Source organism: Mustelus asterias, chromosome 11 (assembly GCF_964213995.1).
Source record: "Mustelus asterias chromosome 11, sMusAst1.hap1.1, whole genome shotgun sequence".
Lineage (NCBI taxonomy): Eukaryota > Metazoa > Chordata > Chondrichthyes > Carcharhiniformes > Triakidae > Mustelus > Mustelus asterias.
In genome coordinates, this window is record NC_135811.1 from 96,584,532 (window position 1) to 96,611,844 (window position 27,313).

The 27,313-nt window shown below is 45.9% G+C and overlaps 1 protein-coding gene across 2 annotated transcripts in view; it reads left to right on the forward strand.

Moving 5' to 3' along the window:
• Nucleotides 1-27,313, forward strand: part of LOC144500695 (inactive phospholipase C-like protein 2) — a 273,226-nt gene that overhangs the window by 160,353 nt on the left and 85,560 nt on the right. For both annotated transcript variants that reach the window (XM_078224017.1, XM_078224018.1), the window contains exon 2: nt 20,560-23,046. In XM_078224017.1, coding sequence (XP_078080143.1) covers nt 20,560-23,046 — 2,487 coding nt within the window. The remainder of the gene's footprint in view (nt 1-20,559; nt 23,047-27,313) is intronic.

Sequence of the window (27,313 nt, forward strand, 5' to 3'; positions counted from 1 at the left end):
TGTGAAGCTGACTAGGCACAGTTTTTTATTTCTTGTGGTTACTGCTGGTCTCCCTGCTTTAAGGACACTCTGGCCCTGATCCAAAGGCTTTCCTCACACATTGGTTTGATCACTGTGTGGATAAGTAACATTCCCAATATTCAGATTAAATAGCAGGAGCAGAGTGACTGTGTAACCCTGTGTTCTGACCTGAAGGCTTCTCAGAGCTGGAGCAGCGAGTCAGCGTGCCACAAATACAACAGTTACAAAGAATATAGAATCGTAGAATCCCTACAGTAAAGAAGGAGGCCATTCGGCCCATCGAGTCTGCACCGACTGTCCGATAGAGCATCTTATCCAGGCCCAACCCCTGTAACCCTGCGTATTTACCCCGCTAATTCCCCCTAATCTACACATGTTGGGACACTAAGGGGCAATTGAGCATGGCCAATCCACCTGTCCTGCACATCTTTGGCATGTGGGAGGAAACCGGAGCACCCGGAGGCAACACTGTACCACCATGCCGGCCTACCTTTGGTGTTTAATTGATTTCGGAAAGGCAGGCCACCATTAACAGAAAGGAGATGAGTTTTATCTGCATCTGAATTTTAATGTTAATTTGGTGAGATGATGGGAAGTGGCCTGTGTAGGGCAACAGCAGTGGCAAACAGCTCCGTGACGCAGCTCTCCAATAGAAATAGTTGCTGATCATACTTAAAGTAAATCAAAGCAGGTTGCTTGGTTTTATTAGCCAGAAGCCAACCATATGCTGCACAAATCGTGCGCTCTACATATGTTCACCTTTATATGGAAATAGTTATTTTAGCTGATTGACAGATGTATTTACACGGCACAGTTGCCTCACAGCGCCAGGGGCCCAGGTTCATTTCCAGCCTTGGGTGACTGTCTGTGTGGACTGTGCATGTTCTCCCTGTGTCTGCATGGATTTCCTCCGGGTGCTCCAGTTTCCTCCCACAGTCCGGAAGACGTGCGGGTTAGGTGGCTTGGCCATGATGTGCGGGGTTACGGGAATGAGGAGGGGGTGTGGGTCTAGATAGAGTGCTCTTTCAGACAGTCAGTGCAGACTCGATGGGCCGAATGGCCTCCTTCTGCACTGTGGGGATTCTATGGTAAATATTGACCTCACACCAGGATGATAGGGAGTGGGATAGCTTGATCTTGGTTTCAGATAAAGCTCGGCACAACATCGTGGGCCGAAGGGCCTGTTCTGTGCTGTACTGTTCTATGTTCTATGTCCTATAAAAAAAGGAATGATAACCCCAGCAAAACAGTGCGATGAGGTTAAGTCGAAGCAAGAATGTTTTAATTGCCATGGCCCATGTAACAATTAAGGCCAACTTTAACACTCAACCAAAAACTGTATCTATAAATGGCAAACTACAAATCGGTCAATTTTTTTGGAGTTTATACCTAGACTGACTTTGATGGTTTGGTTTCTGACACACCAAGGACCTTTTTAACTGTTATTTTTAGTGTGATGATTAGGTAATTAAAATTGAAAGTGGGTGATAAAGGTAAATATTTAACACCCTAGATCCTTATCAGAAAAGTTAACTCCGATAACGGTGACTGAAAAAAGGATAAACTGCATCTCCCAGAATCAGCCTCGTATGGATTTAGCCTAATGTTGAATAACGGCAGTGCTAATCTGAGGTTTCTCTTGAAATGGCTGCAGGGCAGTTTGCCTTTTGTGTGTGCGAGTTTCAGTGCTAGGCAATGGATTCAGTCATGCAGAGCGAGCAGGCCTCACTGGTTAGCTGCGATTTAGTACCGCTGTGGTGCGTTGTTCCCCTACTGTCAAGACTCCATATTAGCCAGGAAAGGACTAACACTGAGCGTTCATGTACTTGTAACTACACTAAGCGATATAAGTAAATTATTCTCAGTTACTGCTGAGAATTTTCCGTTGGGGACTGTCTGTTCCATGACTGCAGTCTCGGTTGACTCCCATTTTCATGCTGCGTGACAATATTACTTCAGGATTTTTCCGCTCACCATGAACCAAGGCAGCGAGCAGAACTAAAAGGGAAAATGCTGGAAGATCTCAGCAAGTCTGGAAGCATCTGTAAGGAGAGAAAAGAGCTGACGTTTCGAGTCCAGATGGCCCTTTGCCAAGGCGATATAAGTAAATTATTCTCGGTTACTGCTGAGAATTTTGACAAAGGGTCATCTGGACTTGAAACGTCAGCTATTTTGGTTTCAGATTCCAGCATCCGCAGTAATTTGCTTTTATCCAATGAGCAGAACTATTTTCACACATTCCTATTGGAATTTAGAAATATACAGGACCAAAGACGTATAAAATTCTAACAGGATTGGACAGGGTAGATTCAGAATGTTCCCGATGGTGGGGAAACTATGAAAGGTTGTGAACATAGCCCAGTCCATCATGCAAACCAGCCTCCCATCCATTGACTCTGTCTACGCTTCTCGCTGCCTCGGAAAAGCAGCCAGCATAATTAAGGACCCCTCGCACCCAGGGACATTCTCTCTTCTACCTTCTTCCGTCGGGGAAAATGATACAAAAGTCTGAGGTCACGTACCAATCGACTCAAGAATAGCTTCTTCTCTGCTGCTGTCAGACTTTTGAATGGACTTATCTCGCATTAAATTGATCTTTCTCTACACCCTAGCTATGACTGTAACACTATGTTCTGCACCCTCTCGTTTCCTTCTCTATGAACAGTATGCTTTGTCTGTATAGCATGCAAGAAACAATACTTTTCACTGTATGTTAATACATGTGACAAATCAAATCAAATTAGAAATATGAAATATTCAGTGGTGATGCGTATTTGGAAGGAAGGGAGAAAGTGACATTGCAATGAAAAAATGCAGTGTTCCAGAGAATGAGAGGTATATTTGTAACATACTTAATGTCCATCATGTGGTTTACTCAGCATACCGGTTCATCATCTGTCATTGAGTTTACATGCTTTGTAATAACTTTCTCTATATTCCCTGGATCATGTTCTGATTAGATCTGAAATACGGGATGGGATCTTCCAGTTCTGCCGCTGTCAACGGGGTTTCCCATTGCTCGCACACTCTGCCGCAGGGAAACTCACGGCCGAGGATCACCATCGGCGGGACTGGAAGGTCCTGCCACGGGGAATGGTCAGAAAATGCCACCCAAGGTGACTTCAATTCGGTTCTGAATTCAAACCCTTTGGTAGGTGGAGGTTCCTGATTCCAGAGCACTTCTTTTCAAACCTACTGTAATTTTATTTAAAGTGGACACTACACATTTCAATAAAAAAGTATTATTTCCATTGGTTAGATCATGAGATTGGGAGCAGGTGTAAGCCAGTCAACCCATCGAGCCTGCTCTGTCATTCAGTAAGATCATGGCTGATCTGATTTTGGCGTTAACACCGCTTTCTCGTCTGTATTGCACTGACTGTCTTTGTAATCAAAAATCTACCAAACTCGGCCTTGAAGGCTTTCACTGACCCAGCCTCTGCTGCTCTTTGTTGAAGAGAATTCCAAGGACTATCAACACTCTTGAAAAAGAAATTCTTCAATCCTGGTCTCTCTCTTAAATGTGAGGCCCTTTGGGGGTGATCTTACCAAACAAGTGTGAAAACAGGAGAGAATCGGGCTCATTTTCTCAGCGATTTTTCAGACATGATCTTATGGCACTTAGTGCAAAAAAAAGAGGCAAAATGATTCACAATAGTAGGTGGAGTGGACAGAGTCTATTCTCGCCAGAAAGCTGGATGCTCACACTAGAGAGTGCTATCGCACATGCACAGACCTTTAGGTTGCAGTGTGTGCAGCTCCCCCACCCCCCCACTCGCCTCCCCACATGGCTCCGCCCCTTGACATTGCCCGGTGACCGGTGGGCACTGCCAGGGTACCCAGTGGGCAGTGCCAGACTGGCACTGCCCCCCTGCCCACCTGGGGGGGAGGGCATCACTGGCCTCCGATCCCACCAGCGAGGCCATCAGGTCCCTGTTGCTGGTTGTTAAGGCAAGTGATCCCGGACAATTGCGTTCTGGACACACTAGGAATATTTAAACTCTGATTAAAATATTGAAATCAGCCTCGCACCCTTTCCGGGCATGAGGCTGATCACGCCGGAAATCCAGGGCCGGTAGGACCGCTAGAGATGAGAAACCAGGCGTAAACCCGGATTTTCACCTTCCGCGCGATCTTAATGGCTCGCCCCGCCCATCGACCGGCATGACAAGCCGATAAGATTGCCCCCCTTATCTTTAAATTGTAGTTATCGATTCCCCTAATGAGAGGAAACATTTTCTCAGCACCTACCTTGTGAAACCCCCTCAGAATTTTGGAGGTTTTGATTAAAAACCTCTACTACCGTGGTGCACATTTCTGAGTTGCCACTAAATGTCCAACAGGAATAATTTTCACCTTTTATTCCAAGTACCACTGGCATTGTTCCCCCATGTTTTTCTTTTTGTCTATCTGCATTTTTTAAAACAAATCCTCAATACGGAATGCAACAAACCTGCTTCAAAGATACGGATTTATTTTGAATCAAAGAGCTCGCTGTTACTTTGCCGAAAGAACCATATCGCCTCCTCCAGTGTTGCACATCCTGCTAGTTTAGCTGCTTGCCTTTGCTGGCCAAAGAGAAATCTCATTGTAGCTGAGGTACAAGTGTCAGGACTACCCCAAGGGCTCCTAAATCACAGCGTTATAAAATAGATTTTTAAATGCTGTTCTATCATGGCACCGTGCCATACATGACTTAACTGTGAGGCTATTGAGCTGCCTATCCTCTGAAGTGACAGCAAGAGACATTCAACAGGTCAGACAGCATCTGGGGAGAGAAACCGAGTTAATGTTACAGATCGATGACCTTTCCATGGGAACTGAGTTGCCACCATTTTCCGCTTCTGTTTCAGATCTCCAACGTCCACACTGTTTTACTTTTGTCTGTCCTTTCAGTTCTTGGAGCTTCTGATCCTTTCTCAGGCTAGTTTTTTTCTCTAAATAAGGGACATATTCTGTTACAAGCGCATCACTGGTTACTGTGTGGCATGGCCAAAGATAAGATCACTTGTAGTTAGTTCATGTGTGGAAGCCATGTGATAACAGCGCTGAGAAGAGATGGGATTTTTTTCCCAAGCGATATTAAACAGCCTCAATTTCCAGCATTATCTCATCGCTCTCTTCTGTTGCAGTCTCACAAAAGACCCAAGATCCCAGTGAGTCGCTCACAGTAATTCGATTGTCCTCCACGGAATAGTTTAATCAATTACAATGAGGGAGTTCTTGCATCGGAAAATTAACTCCGAGGCATAAATTAGTGAAGCATGGGCACATTTATTCAGCAGACGGGGAGACAAACACAGGAGACTCTCTTTTCCCGCAGCTAGGGTCTCACAGATTGCCTGCAAGAACTGTCCTCGGTGCCCAGTTCATACTTTGCGCTGTGTTCTTCGCATTGCTCAAGAATCTGCAGCAGAATCATAGCAACTTGTCCGGTGTAAACCGGGGTTCGTGGGGAGGAGAGATGGGGAGCGAGAGGGGGGGGAATGCGAGGGGATTGTGGGGGGAGGGTTGACATGTGAGTCATTTACTTTAATTGGTATCCAGAATAAACATTACCATTGCTTAACCCAAGCTGTCTACCGACGTGAAGCATTAACAGATCTGCCAACACCCATTTATTTCGTAGTGATGTTCATTGTGGTTGGTATATATGGCCTATGCATGTCACTCTTTTAGACATAAACACAACAGCTTCCTTTATTTATGTAATTTTCTTTTAGTTACCCTATATGAACGGTAGCACAGTAGTTAGCACTGCTGCCTCACAGCACCAGGGACTGGGGTTCAATTCCAGCCTTGGATGACTATCTGTGCAGAGTTTGCACGTTGTCCCCGTGTCTGCGTGGGTTTCCTCCGGATGCTCTGCTTTCCTCCCTAATGCTACATTCTGCACTCTTTTGTTTCCTTCTCTATGAATGGTATGCTTTGTCTGTATAGCGCGCAAGAAACAATACCTTTCACTTTATGCTAATACATGTGACAATAATAAGTCAAATCAAACATTCCAAACATGATTGCTAAACTGCCCCTTAGTGTCCCACTAAGTTAGATGAATTAGCCATGGTAAATGTGTGAGGTTACGGGGATAGAGAGAGTCGGTACAGACCTGATAGGCCTCCTTCTGCACTTAGTGGACCAAGATTTATAGGTTAGGGGATTAGCGGGCGTAGGTTTATGGGGTAGGCTTGGGTAAGAGTCAGTGCAGACTCGATGGGCCGAATGGACTCCTTCTGCACTGTAGGGACTCTATAATTTACAGATTTCCACTATGTTCCCTGGTCTCGGTCTCTGTGCGTGAGACACTGGCTTGATTTATAACTTGAGGCAGGTTTTGATGTGTGGGTGGTCAGGTAAGTGAGGAGACACAGCCTCTGCTCCAGAAATCAATAACTCCAAAGCCTTATTAACAACGGTATCCCCAGATCATGATCCGCATGTTTAAAAGGACCCGACAACAAAAGCAAACTCCTGCAGCTGTTGGAAATCTGAAATAAAAAGTGAAATTGCTGGAAATTCATGCAGAGAGAAACGGGGTTTACATTTTGAGTTGAATATAACTCTTATGTGGAAGAGTCATATTCAACTCTAAATACTGGGCCAGATTCTCCGATCTCGTTCGTCCCATCCCTGCTCCGAGCGAGAATGGAGAATTTGGCGTTCAGCCCTCCATTCACTGCAGCGGGACTGGAGAATCTCAACCGCGAGTGTGGTTGGAGGTTTCCAGCCCTTAACTTTGTTTCTCTCTCTCCAGACGCTGCCAGACCCGCTGAGTATTTTCAACACTTTGCTTTCATTTAAAAGGATTCTCTTTGAGAAGGCAGAGGGTTGCCAACCCTCCAGAAATGGCCGGGAACTGAACTTCAATCTCCAGGATATTGCTGTGTGCAACCCTGGAGAAAAATCATTGGGGCATTAAAAACAATTGTTTTTTTGTCATCATCTCTGAACACTTCTCTTTACTGAAACATTGAAAGTGGAGGTAAAAGGCTGGTTGGCTGACAGTCAAACATCATCCAATTGGGCAATGAGTCTTTTTTCTTTCTAATTGGTGGAGGAGGTCAGTGTGTCCCAAGGATGGATGTGTTAACCAACTAATGGCAAGGGGACAAGTCATGTGATGAAGCCTCCAGTAATACATTTAATCGCAGCTTAGTGGCACTTAATACACCCCTTCCTGTTGCACAAGTTAAATTGATTTGATTTATTATTGTCACATGTATTAGTATACAGTGAAAAGTATTGTTTCTTGTGCGAAGCATACCGTTCATCGAGAAGGAAAGGAGAGGGTGCAGAATGTAGTCTTACAGTCATAGCTAGGGTGTAGAGAAAGATCAACTTCGTGCGAGGTAGGTCCATTCAGAAGTCTGATGGCAGCAGGGAAGAAGCTGTTCTTGTGTCGGTTGGTACGTGACCTCAGACTTTTGTATCTTTTTCCCGACGGAAGAAGGTGGAAGAGAGAATGCCCAGGGTTAGTGAACCAGATGGATTTTAATGACAATGCACCATTAGACATCTAATTCCAGATTTTTATTGAATTCAAATTCAGTCATCTGCTGTGGTGGGACTTGAACTCTGGTACCCAGAGCATTACCCTGGGTCTCTGTATTACTTGTCCAGTGATAATACCAGTACACCACCGCCTCCCCTGAGTGTGTATCCAAGTCAGCTGGCAGTGCAGTGCAGCAGGGAAGAAGCTGTTCTTGAGTCGGTTGGCACGTGACCTTAGACTTTGTATCTTTTGCCCGACGTTAAAAGGTGAAAGAGAGTATGTCCGGGGTGCGTGGGGTCCTTAATTATGCTGGCTGTGCCTACTTGCTTCAGCCCAACTAATTACAATTTATGTGCAGTTAAAACCTGTGTTACCAATGGGCAAGCTCTTGGGTTGCTGGATAAAAGAAAAAGATCTGTTCAAAAACATTTATTTGGCCAAGACATGGTCTAAACCTGCGACCTTTGGTAAACTAAATGTAAAGCGTTGTTACAGTGGAATTTCTAAGTAGTAAACATGATTATTTACTGCATTAAATGGAAACCCTAAGCATATAAGGTATCAAGCCACTGATTTCATCTTGAGATTCATTCTTCTTTTATAATCAGTTGTGGTTTGGATCAAGTAGTGTTGAATTTTTGCACAGTGACTACTCATGAGGTCATGAACAGGCACATGCATTTATATCACCCTTTTGACAGAGTGCAAAGTCTGAAAGCATTTTTTCTGAAGTGAGATTAACTAAAGAAATGACAATAGATGGGAATGTATTGGAAGGCAGGGTCGAGGGGGTAGATTTTTACATGATTTTTGAGGATGGATTCCAAAGAACACAGCACAGGAACCGGCCCTTTGGCCCACCGAGCCTGTGTCTACACATGACGTCTTTACAAACTAAAGACCTTTTGCCTCTAGAGACCTTTTTGTTGACTTAGTAATCATGAGGAATTGAGGGAACGAATATGGATATGGGTCCAAGACAACTGAAGGCATTGACATCAGAAATGGGGGGAGGGTGGATGCAAGGCGAACCAGAGATAGAAAGGTGTGGCCTGTGCAGGGGGCTCAAGAAGCTTCCTATTTGAGTGAGGGGCAGGCTGTGAAGGATTTGTACATGAGGGCAAGCAGCGGTGGATGAGAAGCCAAGAAAGGTGTAAATCTCTTTATCCACCCTTTGTGTTACATTCTCAGAGAATGTCAAACACGATTTCCCTTTCACAAAATCTTGTTGACTCTGCCTGATTGCGTTACGACCTTCCAAATATCCTGCTGTGACCTCCTTACTAATGTATCCTAGTGTTTTCCCAACCACAGATTTCTTGTTTTCTGTCTCCCTCCTTTCTTTAACAGCAGCAGATATGAAGGAGATATTTACATGTGGTTATGTGTTTGATATGCTGAGATAAAATTAATTTCAGGACAGAGTGCCAGAGCTCCCAGGCCTGGCAATGTTATCTGAGTGGGTAAGATTTACGTTGACGCCAGGTCATTGTTGATGTCTGAAAGTTTAACTAGAACTGGGAATGAGCCCTTTTTTGTTTGCAATGTAATTGTGATCCCAGCAAAGAAAGTAGATATTTCTTTCACATCTTGAAAACTATTGAACAAAGAACAAAGAAAATTACAGTGCAGGAACAGATCCTTCGGCCCTCCAAGCCTGCAGCAACCATGCTGCCCGACTGAATTAAAACCCCCTATCCTTCCGGGAACCGTATCCCTCCATTCCCATCCGATTCATATATTTGTCCAGACGCCCCTTAAAAGTCACTATCGTATCTGCTTCCACTACCTCTCCCGGCAGCGAGTTCCAAGCACCCACCACCTTCTGTGTGAAAAACTTGCCTCGTACATCTCCTTTAAACCTTGCCCCTCGCACTTTAAATCTATGCCCCCTTGTAATTGACTCTTCCACCCGAGGAAAAAGCTTCTGAATATCCACTCTGTCCGTGCCCCTCATAATCTTGTCGACTTCTATCAGGTCGTCCCTTAACCTCCATCGTTCGAGTGAGAACAAACCAAGTTTCTCTAACCTCTCCTCATAACTAATGCTCTCCGTACCAGGCAACATCCTGTTAAATCTTTTCTGTACCCTCTTCAAAGCCTCCACATCTTTCTGGTAGTGTGGCGACCAGAATTGAACACTATATTCCAAGTGCGGCCTAACCAAGGTTCTATAAAGCTGCAACATGACTTGCCAATTTTTAAACTCACTGCCCTGGCCGATGAAGGCAAGCATGCTGTCTGCCTTCTTGACTGCTGCGATTGAGATATTGAGATAGACTACTGTTAGATTCTGGATGTGCGATAACCTTTGACAATGGGATCTTTAAAGCTTATTTATTAGTGTCACGAGTAGGCTTGCATTAACACTGCAATGAAATTACTGTGAAAATCCCCTAGTCGTCGCACTCCAACGCCTGTTCGGGTACACTGAGGGAGAATTTAGCATGGCCAATGCACCTAACCGGCATGTCTTGGGTCGCAGTGTGACGCAGCCGACAGTATATTTTGCACTCAGCCAGAATTTACGCCCCTACTTGGAAATACACTGCTTGTGATTAATTAGAAAGGAAAAAACAGATGAAGTCTCAACTATTTATCTTGATATTATACATTTGCAGCTATCAATGTGCAGGTTCCCAGTAAAACCCTGAACTCGGCAGGCGGCCACAGATCTGATAAAGTTTTGTGCACTTTTCCCCAGTTCTTCACATATTCGTGTGAAGTCCAGGCTAACAGATGATGTACTCCAGACCTCTTACTGGCGTTGCCATCACAAGAAGGAGCTGGGTGGTTGATCCCTTTGTTTTCCCTGTGATGAAGGGAGCAGGCTTGGGTTGTCCCCTCGCCCAATAACGTCATTAGGTTGAGACGCTGACTTGTGCCAGATTGCGTCGCCCCTATAGTAAAGTCATTAATTTTCATCAAGCGGTTGCAGCTGTTCTCAATGCTGTAAGTGATTGCAAATAATTTTTGTGCATTTTCCATTCCGGGAGTGCATTTGGATTGTATTCTTTTTTTAAAGTTTATTTATTAGTCGCAAGTAAGGCTTACATTAACATTGCAATTAAGTTGCAGTGAAATTCCCCTAGTCGCCACAGTCCGGCACCTGTTCGGGTACACTGAGGGAGAATTTAGCATGGCCAATGCACCTAACCAGCACGTCTTTCAGACTGTGGGAGGAAACCAGAGCACCCGGAGGAAACCCACGCAGACACAGGGAGAATGTGCAAACTCCACACAGACAGTGGCCCAAGCTGGGAATCGAACCTGGGTCCCTGGTGTTGTGAGGTAGCAGTGCTAACCACTGTGCCACCGTGCCGCCCCAACTGGTTTGACTGGTATTTTATTATACTTCCTGCAATTTTTGTGCTATTTAAGTATCTATTCATACTCACAGGAGGAAGACCTGCTTCTATTTACTTTGGCAATTAAATCATAAATATATGTACAGGTATGAAGGAGATATTTGCATTGTGTTTGATTTGCTGAGGTAAAATTAATTTCCAGGACAGAGTGCCAGAGCTCCAAGGCATGGCAGCATTATCTGAGTGGCTAAGATTTATGATGGCTGAAACTTACAAGGGGAGAACACGCAAGCTCCACACACTCACCCGAGGCCAGAATTGAACCCGGGTCCCTGGCGCTGTGAGGCAACAGTGCTGACCACTGAGTTAAGTGATGAGATGCTGTTGGAAAGGTGGAAAATTTGTAATTGGTTTCAACAATAATTTCCGTCGTTTATCCGCAAAGTCGTCTTGTTGCATCCATATGTCCAATGCCATTTCTTTCCCCCTGCCCCATTGAGACAGGGTGTGCCAAAAGTGGTTCAGATTCCAGCCAAAATACGCCGACCTTCCTGATTCCAGGATTCAGCGTGGATCAGGGGAGCTTCCACAGGGCAAATAATAGTTCTGCTGCATTCCAGATAAACCTCGAAAACCTTTCAATCCAAGTTGAGAAACCTTTACGTGTAGACAGCATGAATTATTTGCAAGAATTGAGGAACAGCGGCAGAGAGCAGAAGGTCTCTTGTGAATATAAATGTCCAGGTTTGGAAGTGCAGCTTCTGACTGTTTATTTGGTGACATTTACAACACTGGTTCAGGCAAGAGAACCTCCTTTACTGCGACACAGAGTCATGTTTGGCTTTTGAAAATCACTGGGGTTTCTGGTGTCAGACACATTTAATGCTGTGGGTGCAAGGCAACCTTTTAATGTCCGTTGCAAGTTTGAGTGCTTTGTGTGCATGTTTTTACAATATATCTTTTTGGTGGGAGATCAAAATGACTCTGCAGTAACCTGGAGTAGTGTGTATCTTGCAGGAAACATTGTCCAGTGCCAAGAGTCCTTAAGGTCTTCCTAGTCTCCTAGATCTTCACCGATGGGAATAGTAGTAGAAGCAGCCTCTCTCACACCTTTGTCAACATTGCTGTTGAACTGGCCACTTGGAAGTTCGCAGTATTACATCTCTGATTCTGAAGAGATGCTACTTTGCACCATCCCAAGCTTGCCTCTTACTGGCCTGAGCCAATGTCTCCCTACTTCTGATAGCTCCGTTTGAAATAACATTCTGAATCGATCTTTCCCCCTTTACTTTCAATGTTGACTCTGTAAGCTCGCTGCTTCATCATCTCCTTTCAAGGACACAGTTATCCAGTTGGTCGAAGTAACTCCATCACCCTCTCACCTGGGGCTCTTTTCTCTGAAGGGTGTCCCTTGTGCATTAGTGACCAGAATGTGACACAGCATTCAGAATGGGAACACAACATTTTGGATCTCTCTTCCTACAACTCATACTTCATTGTTTTGACCATGGACTTCAGTATCCTGCCAAAAATTGATGACAGGAAGGCTATGGCAGGTGAGAACCTAGAAACTATCATTATCACGAAAGAGGTAGTGTTGGGGAAGTTAATGGGGCTAAAGGTAGACAGGTCTCCTGGTCCTGATGGAATGCACCCCAGAGTACTAAAAGAGATGGTGGGAGAAATAGCAAATGCACTAGTGGTAATTTACCAAAATTCACTGGACTCTGGGGTGGTTCCCGCAGATTGGAAAACAGCAAATGTGACGCCACTGTTTAAAAAAGGAGGTAGACAAAAGGCAGGTAACTATAGGCCGGTTAGCTTAACTTCTGTAGTAGGGAAAATGCTTGAATGTATCATCAAGGAAGAAATAGCGAGACATCTGGATATAAATTGTCCCATTGGTAAGACGCAGCATGGGTTCATGAAGGGCAGGTCATGTTTGACTAATTTGGTGGAATTCTTTGAGAACATTACATGTGCAGTGGACAATGGGGAACCTGTGGATGTGGTGCATCTGGATTTCCAGGAGGCATTTGACAAAGTGCCGCACCAAAGACTGCTACGTAAGATAAAGGTGCACAGTGTTACGGGTAATGTATTAGCATGTATAGAGGATTGGTTAACCACCAGAAAGCAAAGAGTAGGGATAAATGGGTGTTTTTCTGGTTGGCGATCAGTGACTAGTGGTGTGCCTCAGGGATCAATGTTGGGACTGCAATTGTTTACGATTTACATAGATGATTTGGAGTTGGAGACCAAGTGTAGTGTGTCAAAATTCACAGATGACACTTAGATGGGTGGAAGAGCAAAGTGTGCAGAGGACGCTGAAAGTCTGCAAAGGGATATAGATAATCTAAGTGAATGGGCGAGGGTCTGGCAGATGGAGTACAATGTTGGTAAATGTGAGGTCATCCATTTTGGTAGGAATAACAGCAAAATGGACCATTATTTAAATGGTAAAAAATTGCAGCATGCTGCTGTGCAGAGACCTGGGTGTCCTTGTGCAGGGAATCTCAAGGAGTTGGTTTGCTGATGCAGCAGGTAATTAAGAAGGCAAATGGAATTTTGCCCTTCATTGCTAGAGGGATGGAGTTTAAAAACAGCGAGATTATGTTGTAGCTGTATAAGGTGCTGGTGAGCCCACACCTGGAGTACTGTGCACAGTTTTGGTCTCCTTACTTGAGAAAGGATATACTGGCACTGGAGAGGGTGCAGAGGAGATTCACTAGGTTGATTCCGGAGTTGAGAGGGTTGGCTTATGAGGAGAGACTGAGTAGACTGGGGCTATACTCATTGGAATTCAGAAGAATGAGGGGAGATCTTATAGAAACATATAAGATTATGAAGGGAATAGATAAGATAGAAGCAGGTAAGTTGTTTCCACTGGCGGGTGAAACTAGAACTAGGGGGCATAGCCTCAAAATAAGGGGAAGCAGATTTAGGACTGAGTTGAGGAGGAACTTCTTCACACAAAGGGTTGTGAATCTGTGGAATTCCCTGCCCAGTGAAGTAGTTGAGGCTACCTCATTGAATGTTTTTAAGACAAGGATAGATACATTTTTGAACAGTAAAGGAATTAAGGGTGAGCGGGCAGGTAAGTGGAGCTGAGTCCACAAAAAGATCAGCCATGATCTTATTGAATGGCGGAGCAGGCTCGAGGGGCCAGATAGCCTACTCCTGCTCCTAGTTCTTATGCTCTTATGCTTATCCTGCATTCTTCACTGCTTGTTGTTCCATGATGTCTGGACATGTTGAGCATCAATCTATTAAAACATTTCAGGACAATTGAGGGAACAGTCTGAGCAGCAACTGCAAGGCATTAAATTTACTCAGGTCAACAGTATTTCCATGTCTAGCCAATGAAGCAGATCTCCTCAGGCACAGAGGCACGAATGTGGAGTAAAAGATTCCAGGAAACTTAATTATAAAGTTGAGAAGTAAATTGGTTGTAATTTTAATATTGTGCGCCCTGTTATTTTCGTGAATATCTTGCATCTAATGTTGTGCCAAGCAATGTTAACCCCTAAAAGTAAAAGTTTATTTATTAGTCACAAGTAGACTTACATTCACACTGCAATGAAGTTACTGTGAAAATCCCCTAGTCGCCGCACTCCGGCACCTGTTCGGGTACACTGTGGGAAAATTTAGCATGGCCAATGCACCTAACCAGCACGTCTTTCGGACTGTGGGAGGAAACCGGAGCACCCGGAGGAAACCCACGCAGACACGGGGAGAACGTGCAGTCTCTACTCAGACAGTGACCCAAGCCGGGAATCGAACCTGGGTCCCTGACGCTGTGAGGCTGCAGTGCTAGCCACTGTGCCACCGTGCTGCCCAACTTGGATTAAATTGGACTACGCAGCACCTTTTACTAGCACCTATTCAAAGGGACATATTAGGTATCTCGAGTACTAAGTGGATCCTGTAACATGCTATTTTTGCTTAATGCTTAAAGCTGCACTTTCATAGGAGACATGGCCCTGCTTATAGAGGCTGCATTGAATAAAAAGGGTTTTTGGGGGATGCGGGGAGCCTGAACAATAAAGTTCCTTCCCAGAGCAACATGGACAGTAATGGGGGAGGTGGTGGCGTAGTGGTATTGTCGCGAGAGTAGTAATCTAGAGACCCAGGGTTCGAATCCCACCACGGCAGATGGTGAAATTTGAATTCAATAAAAATCTGGAATTAATAAAGTCTAATAATGACCACTGTTGATTGTCGTAAAAACCCATCTGGTTCACTAATGTTTAGGGAAGGAAATCTGCCGTCCTTACCTGGTCTGGCCTACATGTGACTCCAGAGCCAAAGTAATGTGGTTGACTCTTAAATACCCTCAGGGATGGGCAAGAAATGCTGTGACATCCATATCCCATGAACTAATTAATTAAAAAAACCAAATAATGATCTCCCATTGATTGTGGTGATATGACTACTTTGATGGACCAGTTAATACTGATTCCTGACGTATGTTCAAGTTACACATGGGAAGCAGCTTGACAGACTTTTTCAAATGACCTCCATTGCATTCATCTGTAGGCATGTTGGAGCTTAACATTTTAATTTGGTCATTGGTTAACCATTTTGATCTGCAGGTTTTGCTATGCTCAACTTAGTTATAGAGCTTTACAGCACAGAAAGAGGCCTTTCGGCCCAATCGTGTCTGTGCTGGGTCTGCACTTGATGGAGTTTAGAAGGATGAGGGAGGATCTAATTGAAACTTACAGAAGACTGAGATAGAGTGGACTTGGAGAGGATGTTTCCACTAGTGGGAGAGACTAGAACTCGAGGGCACAATCTCAGAGTGAAGGGACCCTCCTTTAAAACTGAGATTTCTTCAGCTAGATGGTGGTGAATCTGTGGAACTCTTTGCCACAGAAGGCTGTGGAGACCAAGTCGTTGAGTGTCTTTAAGACAGAGATAGATAGGTTCTTGATCAATAAGAGGATCAAGGGTTACAGATAGAAGGCATGAGAGTGGGGATGAGAATCATATCAGCCATGATTGAATGGCGGAGCAGACCTGATGGGCTAATTCTATTCCTACATCTTATGGTAATCAAACACCTATCAATTCTAATCCCATTTTCCAGCACTTGGGCCGTAGCTTTGTATGCTACGGTGTTTCAAGTGCTCGTCTAACTGCTTCTTTGTGAGGATTCCAGCCTCCACCACCCTTTCAGGCAGTGAGTCCCAGATTCCCACCACCCTTTGGGTGAAAAGGTTTTTACACACACACATCCTCTCTAAATCTCCTGCCCCTGGCTTTAAATCTATGGCCCCTGGGTACTGACCCCTCTACTGAGGGGAAAAGTTCCTTCCTATCTCCCCTATCAATGTCCCTCATACGTTTGTACACTTCTGCAGCCTTCAGTTCCAGCCTTGTTCCTTCATTAACTGTTCACCTGGACTTTTGATCATTTTAAAATGGGTCGATGAGCCACAAAATGTTGCTTCTAAAGATAAACTTAATCTCGTTTATCTTTCATGCCTCATAGGATGCGAACTGTCCCTTTCACCTCAAACTAAGATCAGGTTATCATTGGTTCCATCTGCATTTGAACTGCGGCCCTGCGGGGAAGAACAGCTATAAACACTTTTAAAGTTTTGTCTTAGCCACGTAACCAGGAAGTCACCTCAAATGAGCAGCATTCTGTTGTCAAATATAGCAGATTCACAGGAAAACATCTGGCACCAGTTTCAGCCAGTCTGTTTACAATCGTAAACTGGAATAGGTATTGACTTTAGAGGGATTGTGCGTATGGGTAGTTGTAATTTGAGAATTCACAGCTGGGCTCCTAAAGAGAGAGAGATAAATTTCAATATCATCCATCGATTTATTCATCTTTACACAGCTAAATGAATTCATATTGGCTGCACCTTTGTGAATTCTTGATTTTCATTCATTGCCCGCCTAACCCGGTTTCTACCTGACACAACGGAGATTGGCATCTCAATACGTGGAGGATCTTGGCTGGGCCCCCTCACAAGATCTCACCATTATTGAGTATCTTTGGTGGCCCAGGATAGACTGCCATGGCCACTGCCACCTTTGGTTCACATTGAACAACGGGAACTCCTGTACATTTGCCGTAATTTCCGATTGAGTGGCACACTGGTTAGCCCTGCTGCCTCACAACGTCAGGGACCTGGGTTCAATTCCCGGCTTGGGTCACTGTCTGTGTGGAGTTTGTACGTTCTCCTCATGTCTGTGTGGTGTGGGTTTCCTCCGGGTGCTCCTGTTTCCTCCCACAGTCTGAAAGGCGTGCTGGTTAGGTACATTGGCCATGCTGAATTCTCCCTCAGTGTATCCGAACAGGTGCCGGAGTGTGGCGACTAGGGGATTTTCACAGTAATTTCATTGCAGTGTTAATGTAAGCTGACTTGTGACACTAATAAATAATATTGAGAAATGTTTATTTCTGTCAGTTGCTGACTTACTTAACAGCAGAAAACTTTCATCAGCTATTTTGAGATCCGTACACGACATGTTTGATAGTCTAATAATCCAGAGCAAATCAGATTAGTTGGTTGTTTTTGTTTGTGTAAGTTGGCTGCCATATTTCTTTACACTTAAAAAATAATTCACTGGCCTTGAAGCACCGTGGGTGCCCCAAAACTGTGAGAGGAGGTATAAAAACCCCTTCTTTGTAAATGCAAATATTTTCCTAATATCGAGTTGCGTGTAGGAAATTATTACGCCTCTCCGACTTTAGGCGATTCAAAAACTTTAAAACCTCTAGTAAGTCATCACCGAAAAACTGAGACATCTTGTTGAAGCTTTTCATCTTGCACTCATCAGGACATACACAAGAATACCAGGGGAGCAACAATTCATACAGAATGTGAAAAGGGTGCTGATTGGTTGGCATGTTGACTCTGGTCAAGGTATTGCCATAAAGAATGTACCAGGAGAATATTGACCCCTGGGCTTTTAAAAAAATTTTGATTTGCATTTTTATTGTCACATGTGTTGGTATACAGTGAAAAGTATTGTTTCTTGCGCGCTATACAGACAAAACATACTGTACATAGAGATGGGAAGGAGAGGGTGCAGAATGTAGTGTTACATTCAAAGTGAGGGTGTAGAGAAAGGTCAACTTAATGCGAGGTAGATCCATTCAAAAGTTTGATGTCAGCAGGGAAGAAGCCGTTTTTGAGTCGGTTACTATGTGTTCTCAGACTTTTGTATCTTTTTCCCAATGGAAGAAGGTGGAAGAGAGTCGACGGTGCAATGCCTGGACATGTTCCTTTTGCCTGCAGAGGCCAGCTCACTGTGGATGTATATTTGTAGCCTCTACCAAGCATGAGTGAGTGACGTTGTGAGCCTGACTGATAATCCGGAGTGCAAAAGTAAAACTTTGACCGCATGTCTCTTTTCCCAGCAGCAGCCAAGATCACGTGGCAAGTTCACAAGGCAGCACGGTGGCACAGTGGTTAGCACTGCTGCTTCACAGTGTCAGGGACCTAGGTTCGAATCTGACCTTGGGTGACTGTGCGGAGTCTGCACATTCTCCCCATGTCTGTGTGGGTTTACTCTGGGTGCTCCGGTTTCCTCCCACAGATTAAAGGTGTGTGGGTTCGGTGGATTAGCCGTGGTAAATGCATGGGGTGATGAGGTGGCGGGCCTGGGTAAGATTCTCTTTCGGAGATTTGGTATAGATTCGATGGGCCGAATGGGCTTCCATTTGCACTGCGGGGATTCTATGGTTCTGTACCACCAGGCAACTATATTAAATTCTCGGTTCAGTATAGCTGCTGCTACTCTCCAATTGTAGCTCAAGTTATTTATCTTGGAGCTTATCATCGAGTCGGTGATAGGTTTTATCAACAGACTGCTCATCTGTTCCTTAGCTCCTGTAAGCATTTCATACAAACCAGATCAAAAGATATTGTCAGCTTGCAAGAACTTATCTTGCCATCAGCCCACAAGCAACTGAAATCATTGGCTCACGCAAGTAGTCAGACATCTATACAAGGGATAATTTGGGTGTAAGTAGATAGGTTCTTTGAGATATCTTCATGGATATAAGAGCAGGACACTGTCCGAATTTCTCCTCGTGGTTTTTTTTCCTCGTGACAGAGTGGCTATTCTTGTGAAAGCAATTTTAAGCCCATTAAGAGGTTGGGCAGTTGCTGTATATTTTGAAAACTGCAAATGGTATTTAAGGTCATGGCATTTCACAGAGAAGCATGAAATTCTGCTGGCTTGGCTCACTGCCACGTGTGCAGTTCTGCAGACGTAGTTTGAGTGAGTAATGGTTTGGGGCAGACCACGCTGGGGTTTCACTGACACCTATTAGAATCTGTTTTTTACACAATAATTATTACAAATGACTTTCAATTTTCTGCAGGGAATCTGCTCTGGGTTAGACATAAATGTCAAGTTGATGACAAATAGCATTTGGAAAAAGGGAGCTGGAAAGTCATATCTTTTCAGAATGAGCCCGTCAAAAAATTTATTACAATGGCAAAATGCATCTTGGAGTTCAGCTACAATATATAATGCGCCATCTGTCCCTACATGCTGGCTTCAAAAGGGAGGGAGGGAGGAATGAGGAGAGCCAATGGTGGTGGCGAGTAAGGATATTTGTGGAATCCTAGTGGAATACATGGCATGGTGGCACAGTGGTCGGCACTGCTGCCTCACAGTGCCAGGGATCCGGGTTCAATCCTGGAGGCCAGGGTCACTGTCTGTGTGGAGTCTGCACGTTCTCCTCGTGTCTGCGTGGGTTTCCTCCGGGTGCTCCGGTTTCTTCCCACAGTCCGAAAGACGTGCTGATTAGGTGCATCGGCCGTGCTAAATTCTCCCTCAGTGTACCCAAACAGGTACCGGAATGTAGCGGCGAGGGGATTTTCACAATAGCTTCATTGCAGTGTTAATGTAAGCCTTACTGGTGACGAATAAATAAACTTTACTTTACTCCTTTAACATCTCCAGTGCAACCATTTTACTCAATTCTTACTGAGGCAACTGTTGACAAAATGGGCAGAACGATGGCCCATGGGGGGGCACGCTGGCACAATAGTTAGCACTCACAGCGCCAGGGATCCAGGTTCAGTCCCGGCTTTGGGTGACTGTGTGGAGTTTGCACGTTCTCCCCATGTTTGTGTGAGTTTCCTCCCACAATCCAAAAGACGTGCTGATTCGGTGCATTGGCCATGCTAAATTCCCCCTCAGTGTACCCGAACAGGCGCCGGAGTGTGGCGAAGAGGGGATTTTCACAGTGACTTCATTGCAGTGTTAATGTAAGCCTACTTGTGACGAATAAATAAACTTTACTTTACTTTACTCCTTTAACATCTCCAGTGCAACCATCTTATTGAACTCTTACTGAGGCAACTATTGACAAAATGGGCAGCACGGTGGCCCATTGGGGGGGGGGGGGGGGGCACGCTGGCACAGTGGTTAGCACTGCTACCTCACGGTGTCAGGGATCCAGGTTCAGTTCTGGCCTTGGGTGACTGCCTGTGTGGAGCTTGAACATTCTCCCTGTGTCTGCGTGGGTTTCCTCCGGGTGTCCCGGTTTCCTCCCACAGTCCAAAGATGTGCTGGTTAGGTGCATTGGCCGTGCTAAATTCTCCCTCGGTGCACCCGAACAGGTGCCGGAGTGTGGCAACCGGGGGATTTTCACAGTAACTTCATTGCAGTGTTAATGTAAGCCTACTAATAAAAAGAAACTTAATAAATTTGCTTTATCCCTCATACTGATTCTTTAATTTCTTTTATTTGCTTCAGGATGGGTCACGGCAGAGGCGGGACAGGAAGAAGACAGTCTCCTTCAGCAGCATGCCCAATGACCGGAAGATTAACAGCACTGCAGCCTGCATTTCCTACATGCTGGAGGGATGTGAGATGAAAAAGGTTCGCTCGAACTCCCGAGTGTACAACCGTTACTTTATCCTCGGTTCGGACATGAGGTCCCTGAGGTGGGAACCGTCTAAAAAAGACTCGGAAAAGGCAAAAATTGAAATAAAATCCATCAAAGAAGTGAGACTGGGGAAGAAGACACCGGTGCTCCGCAGTAATGGGATATCGGACCAGTTCTCAGACGAATGTGCTTTTTCAATAATATATGGGGATAACTATGAGTCGTTGGACCTGGTGGCCAGTTCTGCTGACATTGTGAACACTTGGGTTATGGGGCTGAGGTACCTGGTTTCCTACGGAAAGCACACCCTTCACATGATCGAGTCGAGCCAAAACAGCTTGCGCTCCTCATGGCTGGAATCTGAATTTCAGGCCGCGGACGTGGCAACAGTGGGCCACATTCCCCTGGCCAGAGCCGTCCAACTAATCAAGGGCCTGAGCCCAGGAATTAAGACCGCGAAAGCTGAGCTTCAATTCAAAGAAATACAGAAAGCAAAAGACAAGCTGGGGACGGAGGTCACGCTGGAGATCTTCACCGAGGCTTACTGCGAGCTCTGCACGCGGCCGGAAGTGTTTTTTCTGCTGGTGCAGTTTTCCAGCAATAAGGAATACCTTGACTCCAAGGACTTTATGCAGTTCCTGGATGCAGAGCAGGGGGTGGAAGGCGTCACGGAAGATGCGTGTTTGGAAATCATTCGCAAGTACGAGCCATCGCAGGAGGGTCAGGAAAAGGGTTTCCTCTCCATCGATGGCCTCACCAACTATCTCCAATCACTCGACTGCCATATTTTTGATCTACAACATGAAAATGTGTGTCAGGATATGACCCAGCCTTTATCACATTACTATATCAATGCTTCCCATAACGCTTGTCTGTTGGAGGACCATTTCTGGGGCTCTTCAGATATTAATGGATACATCCGAGCTCTGAAGATGGGTTGTCGAAGCATTGAACTGGTGGTTTGGGATGGCCCGGATAATGAGCCTTCGATTTATGTCGGTGGCTTGATAACGACGCAGGTAGCCTTCCGGAGCGTCCTTGACGTGATCAATAAGTACGCTTTTGTGGCTTCCGAGCATCCGCTAATCCTTTGCTTGGTCACCCATTGCTCGGTCAAGCAGCAGAGAGTGATGGCTCAGCACCTGAAGAAGATCTTGGGCGATAGGCTCCACACGGATCCTCCGGACCCAGAGGAGAACTATCTCCCGTCACCCGAGCAACTCAAAGGGAAAATCCTCCTGAAAGGTAAAATGTTACCCGGGAACTGCAGCGATTCTGAAGGAGATGTCAGTGACGAAGATGAAGGGATTGAAATGTGTCAGAGGACGGGCGAAGATGAGGCTGACCAGATGAACGCAGTCACCGAGAAAAAGCTAAGGCTTTCCAAGGAACTGTCTGACCTGGTGAGCTTCTGCAAGTCCGTGCGGTTTAAGGACTTTGAAGTTTCCAAAAGAAAGCAAAAATATTGGGAAATCTGCTCGTTCAATGAGGTAGTGGCAAACAGATTTGCCAACGAGTATCCAGAGGACTTAGTAATTTATAACAAGAAGTTCTTGTCCAGGGTATATCCGAGTCCCATGAGAATTGATGCCAGCAATATGAACCCTCAGGACTTTTGGAAATGCGGCTGCCAAATAGTAGCCATGAACTACCAGACTCCTGGGCTCATGATGGACCTCAATATTGGCTGGTTTCGTCAGAATGGAAATTGCGGGTATGTTCTTCGCCCTGCCATCATGAGAGAAGAGGTCTCCTACTTCAGCGCCAACACAAAGGACTCGCTACCTGGGGTTTCGGCCCAGTTACTTCACATCAAAATCATCAGCGGTCAAAATCTGCCGAAACCCAAAGGTTCTGCTGCCAAGGGCGATGTTGTGGAGCCGTATGTCTATGTGGAGATTCACGGCATACCGGCTGACTGTACGGAACAAAGGACTAAGACGGTGACTCAAAACGAGGACAACCCCATCTTTGATGAAAGCTTTGAGTTTCAGATTAATTTACCCGAGCTCGCGCTGTTACGCTTTGTCGTTTTGGACGATGACTACATCGGAGATGAGTTCATTGCACAGTACACTATTCCCTTCGAATGCCTGCAGGCGGGGTACAGGCATGTGCCCCTGCAGAGTTTGACGGGAGAATTCCTGCCCCACAGCACCTTATTCATACACGTGGCCATCACTAACCGCCGAGGTGGAGGGAAGCCCCAGAAAAGGGGGATTTCTGTTCGCAAAGGGAAAAAAGCGAGAGAGTACACTTCGACCAAAACTATAGGGATCAAAGTTATAGACGAAGTTTTCCGAGCGGCCACCCAACCTTTACGGGAAGCGACGGATTTACGAGAGAATGTACAGGTACTGTTTGCTACTTTTTTTTCGCACCATCAGATTTGCCTCTTATTTTCCCTCACATTTCCCTTCTCCTTTCTCCTTAAACTCATCCTCTTGCCACATCACAAGATAATTAGCAGTGAGGAAGGTCATTCAGCCCATTTTAGTTTCTCCATTCACAAAGCCACTAAGCACCCTGCTATAGAACCATAGAATCCCTACAGTGCAGAAGGCGGCCATTCGGCCCAATGAGTCTTTACCGGCTCTCCGACAGAACATCTTACCCAGGCCCACCCCCCCCCCATCCCCATAACCCCACGTATTTACCCAACTAATCCTCCAAACAAACACATCTTGGGGGGCACTAAAGGGCAATTTAGCATAGCCAATCCTCCTGACCAGTACGTTTTTCGGACTGAGAGGGGAAACCTGAGCACCCGGAGGAAATCCACGCAGACACGGGAGGCGGGGAAACATGCAGACTCCACACAGTCACCCAAGGCAGGAATCGAACCCGCGTCCCAGGCGTTGCGAGGCAGCAATGCTAACCACTGCGCAGCTGTGCCACTCTTGTGCATCATTCCATTCTTAAGTGATCCCAGGCATTCCATGTCCACTACTCTATCTGCTAATCCACTCCGCCTGTCAGTTGCTCCTTGTGTGACGAATTTCCCAGTAACAAAGTTAACTTTATCCTTGAGCCTGTGTGCCCTGGTGCGATTCTCCTGATTTAACTCAAAAGTGATTTTTACTGATTTACCTTTGCTGGAATGTTTTACTTTTTATAAACTTTTACGAAATCAGATTCCAGGTCTTTTCTTTCTAGGTTGAAAAGCCTAAGCTTCTCCAGTATTTTTTATCTTGTAAATCAGCCTGATTGGGTGCAGTTCTATGGATTTTGTGACCCACTGGTAAGTCATCCAGGTGGCCATTCTTTGTGAATTTGAGAGCGGAGTTTCCCAGGTTATCTGAGGGAGAAATGCAGTAGTTCAGGTGCACAGTTTCAGGTGTACGCTTGCAGAAGTGGTGGCTGGAGAATGTTGGTCTGTGGGGATGTTGGCTGATGTTTCTCTCGCACTTCCTCCCCACTCCCAAGCCCGTGGGACTCTAAGGCAAGCTTTCCAGTCCCCAGCTGCTGCTCACTGAGCAGAATTAGATTTCCCGTCTTTCCAGGGCTCCTGGCCTCAGCCTGCTCACCATCGGGGAGGTGCCAAGTGGTGTCGTCCTCCTGACATTGGGAGAGGGAATGCGGAGAGGGCAAGACACACACACAGCAACCCGACATATTTCAACTGTGGATGGAGCATGGCCCAGGGTAAAAACACATATCAACTTGCACCTTTAAGGTGTAAAATCTCTCAAGGTCCTTCACAAGAGTGTTAAGCAAACAGAATTTGGCACTGAGCCGCACATGGAGATATTAGGGGCGGCACAGCGGTTAGCACTGCTGCCTCACAGCACCAGGGACCCAGGTTCAATTCCGGCCTCGGGTCACTGTCTGTGTGGAGTTTGCACCTTCTCCCCGTGTCTGCGTGGGTTTCCTCCAGGTGCTCCGGCTTCCTCTCACACTCCAAAGATGTGCAGTTTAGGTGGATAGGCCAAGCTAAATTCACCCTCAGTGTCCCAAGATGTGTAGGTTGGGGAATTAGCGGGGTAAATACTTGGTGTTATGGGGAACAGATCTGAGTGGGATTGCCCCTGAGTGTCAGGGGGATTACGGGGATAGGGCTTGGGTGGGATCGTTGTCAGTGCAGGCTCAATGGGCCGATTGGCCTCCTGCACTGTCGGGATTTTATGATTAATGCAGATGACCACAACTTGGTCAAGGAGGTAGATGCAAAAGAAAAGGTGGCAGAGGGGTGGAGGGAATTCTATAGAGCTTTGGATCCAGGCAACTGGAAGCACAGCTGTCCAGAGTCAGGATTCACCACCCTCCCCCTCCCCACCCCCCCCTCCGTCCCAGTGCTCGGTACGTTTCCCCGTGGCGGATACGCCAAGCCATTGGCTGATAGAAGGATCTTCTGGTCCTGTTGAAGTCCCTGGACTTTCGCATGGCTCATTCGCCACAAGGAGGCGCATCGACAGGATTGAAAATCCCATCAGTGGGAGGGGCCCGAAAATCCTGCCCAATGGTAGAGCGATAGAAATTGGGAACACTTGAGTCCAGAATTGTAGGGGCTCCGAGATCTTGAGGGGTTGTGGGGCTGGCGAAGAAGCGGGGCCATGGCAGGATTGGAAAGTAAAACCGGTGGCCAGTGTAGGTCACTGGTCACAGGAATGATGGGTGACTGGCAGTTGGCACGAGCTTTCTTTTTCTTTCATGGGATGCAGTTGTCACCGGCAAGGACTGCATTTTTTGCCGTCCTTAATTGCTTTTGAGTTGAGTTGAGTTGAGTTGAGTGGGCTATTTCAAAGCGCAGTTAAGAGTCAACCTCATTGCTGTGGATCTGGAGTCTCACAGAGCAGGTAAAGATAACCGATTTATTTCCCCAAAAGGACATAAGTGAACTGGATGGATTGTTACAACGATTGGTGATTATTGTCATGGTTGCCGTTACTGACAAGAGCTTTATAGAATCCTACAGTGCAGAAGGAGGCCTTTCAGCCCATTGAGTCTGTACCGACCACAATCCCACCCAGACCCTATTCCCGTAACCCCACACATTTACCCTGCTAATCCCCCTGACACTAGGGTCAATTTAGCATCGCCGATCAACCTAACCCGTGGGAGGAAATCAGAGCACCTGGAGGAGACCCACACAGACGCAGAGAGAATGTGCAAACTCCACATAGACAGTGACTGAGGCTGGTATTGAACCTGGGTCCCTGGCGCTGTGAGGCAGCAGTGCCAACCACTGTGCCATCGTGCCGTCCTAAATTTATATTCCAGATTTCTTAATTAAATTTAAATTCCACCTGCTGCCACGGTGGGAGTTGAACCCATGTCTACAGAGCATTATTCTGGGCCTCTAGATTGAGTGTTCAGTGACATTGCCACTACACCTCCGTCTCCCCCCAAGTTTTGGCATGCGTTCTTGAGTTATGGATGGGCAATGGAGGGTGGAAGACATTAAGCTGGGAGAGAATTGAAATAGTCCAGTCTCGAGGTAACAAAGGCATTGAAGAGGTTCTCAGTAGCAGATGAGCTGGGGCACGGTCAGAGTTTGGAGATGTTACAGAGATGGCACTAAATGGTTTCCTTGATGCAGTCGGGATCTCCTCTTGAGGTCAAGGATGACACCAAGGTTACAATTGGTTTAGTTCAGCCTCAGGGAGCTGTCAGGGAGTGAGATAGAGTTGGTGGATAGGGAATGAAGGCTACCGCAGGGACCGAAGATAATGATACAAATATTTATTTCACTTAACTCATTCACTTAGACGGAATTAAAATGGCCTCAATCTTTGGGAGGAAATGTCTGCTCATCCATTACTGTACTAGATGTCAGACAAACATCATGACAAATGAAGATATTTGAGAGAGGGAAACTGAGGTTTAAAGTTTATTAGTGTCACAAGCAGGCTTACATTAACACTGTAATGAAGTTACTCTGTAAATCGTCTAGTCATAACACTGTTCGGGTACACGGAGGGAGAATTTAGCACAGCCAATGTACCTAACCAGCACGTCTTTGGACTGTAGGCGGAAACCGGAGCACCTGGAGGAAACCCACGCAGACACGGGGAGAACGTGCAGACTCCACACAGTGACCCAAGCCGGGAATCAAACCCGGGTCCCTGGTGCTGTGAGGCAGCAGTGCTAACCACTGTACCACCATGCCACCCTTTCAAAGCTTTTTACCCTCGACTCATCAAGACAAATTCGCAAGAATACCACCCATAGGTAGAGCTGGGTGTCGTCGGTATAAGTGTGAAACCTGCTGTCCTTTTGGATGGTACCACAAAGGGGCTGCTGTGATGAACAATAGCCGGGGGTGATGGCAGGATGGATCCCTGGTGTAAACCAGAGGGCTAATACTTCAACCAATGTGAAAATTGCCAGCCTTCTGCATAATGGAGCAGCAATGTCATTCTTTATCCTGAGCAGAAGTCCGAGGCGGGATTTTCCATCCACACGCATCCCAAGACCGGAAATTCCAGCCTGAGTTCAACGGACCTATAAATGGTCAGCCGAATCTTCATGTCTCGCCTGCTATGATTGCCGCGGCAGGTGGGACAAGAAATTGATTGAAAAGAAGTTTGCTGTTGACTTATGCCAACCATTCCCCTTTGGGTTTGGTATATCTAAGGAGGATAAGGCGACATTCAGTACTCACGGCATTGCAATTCGTGG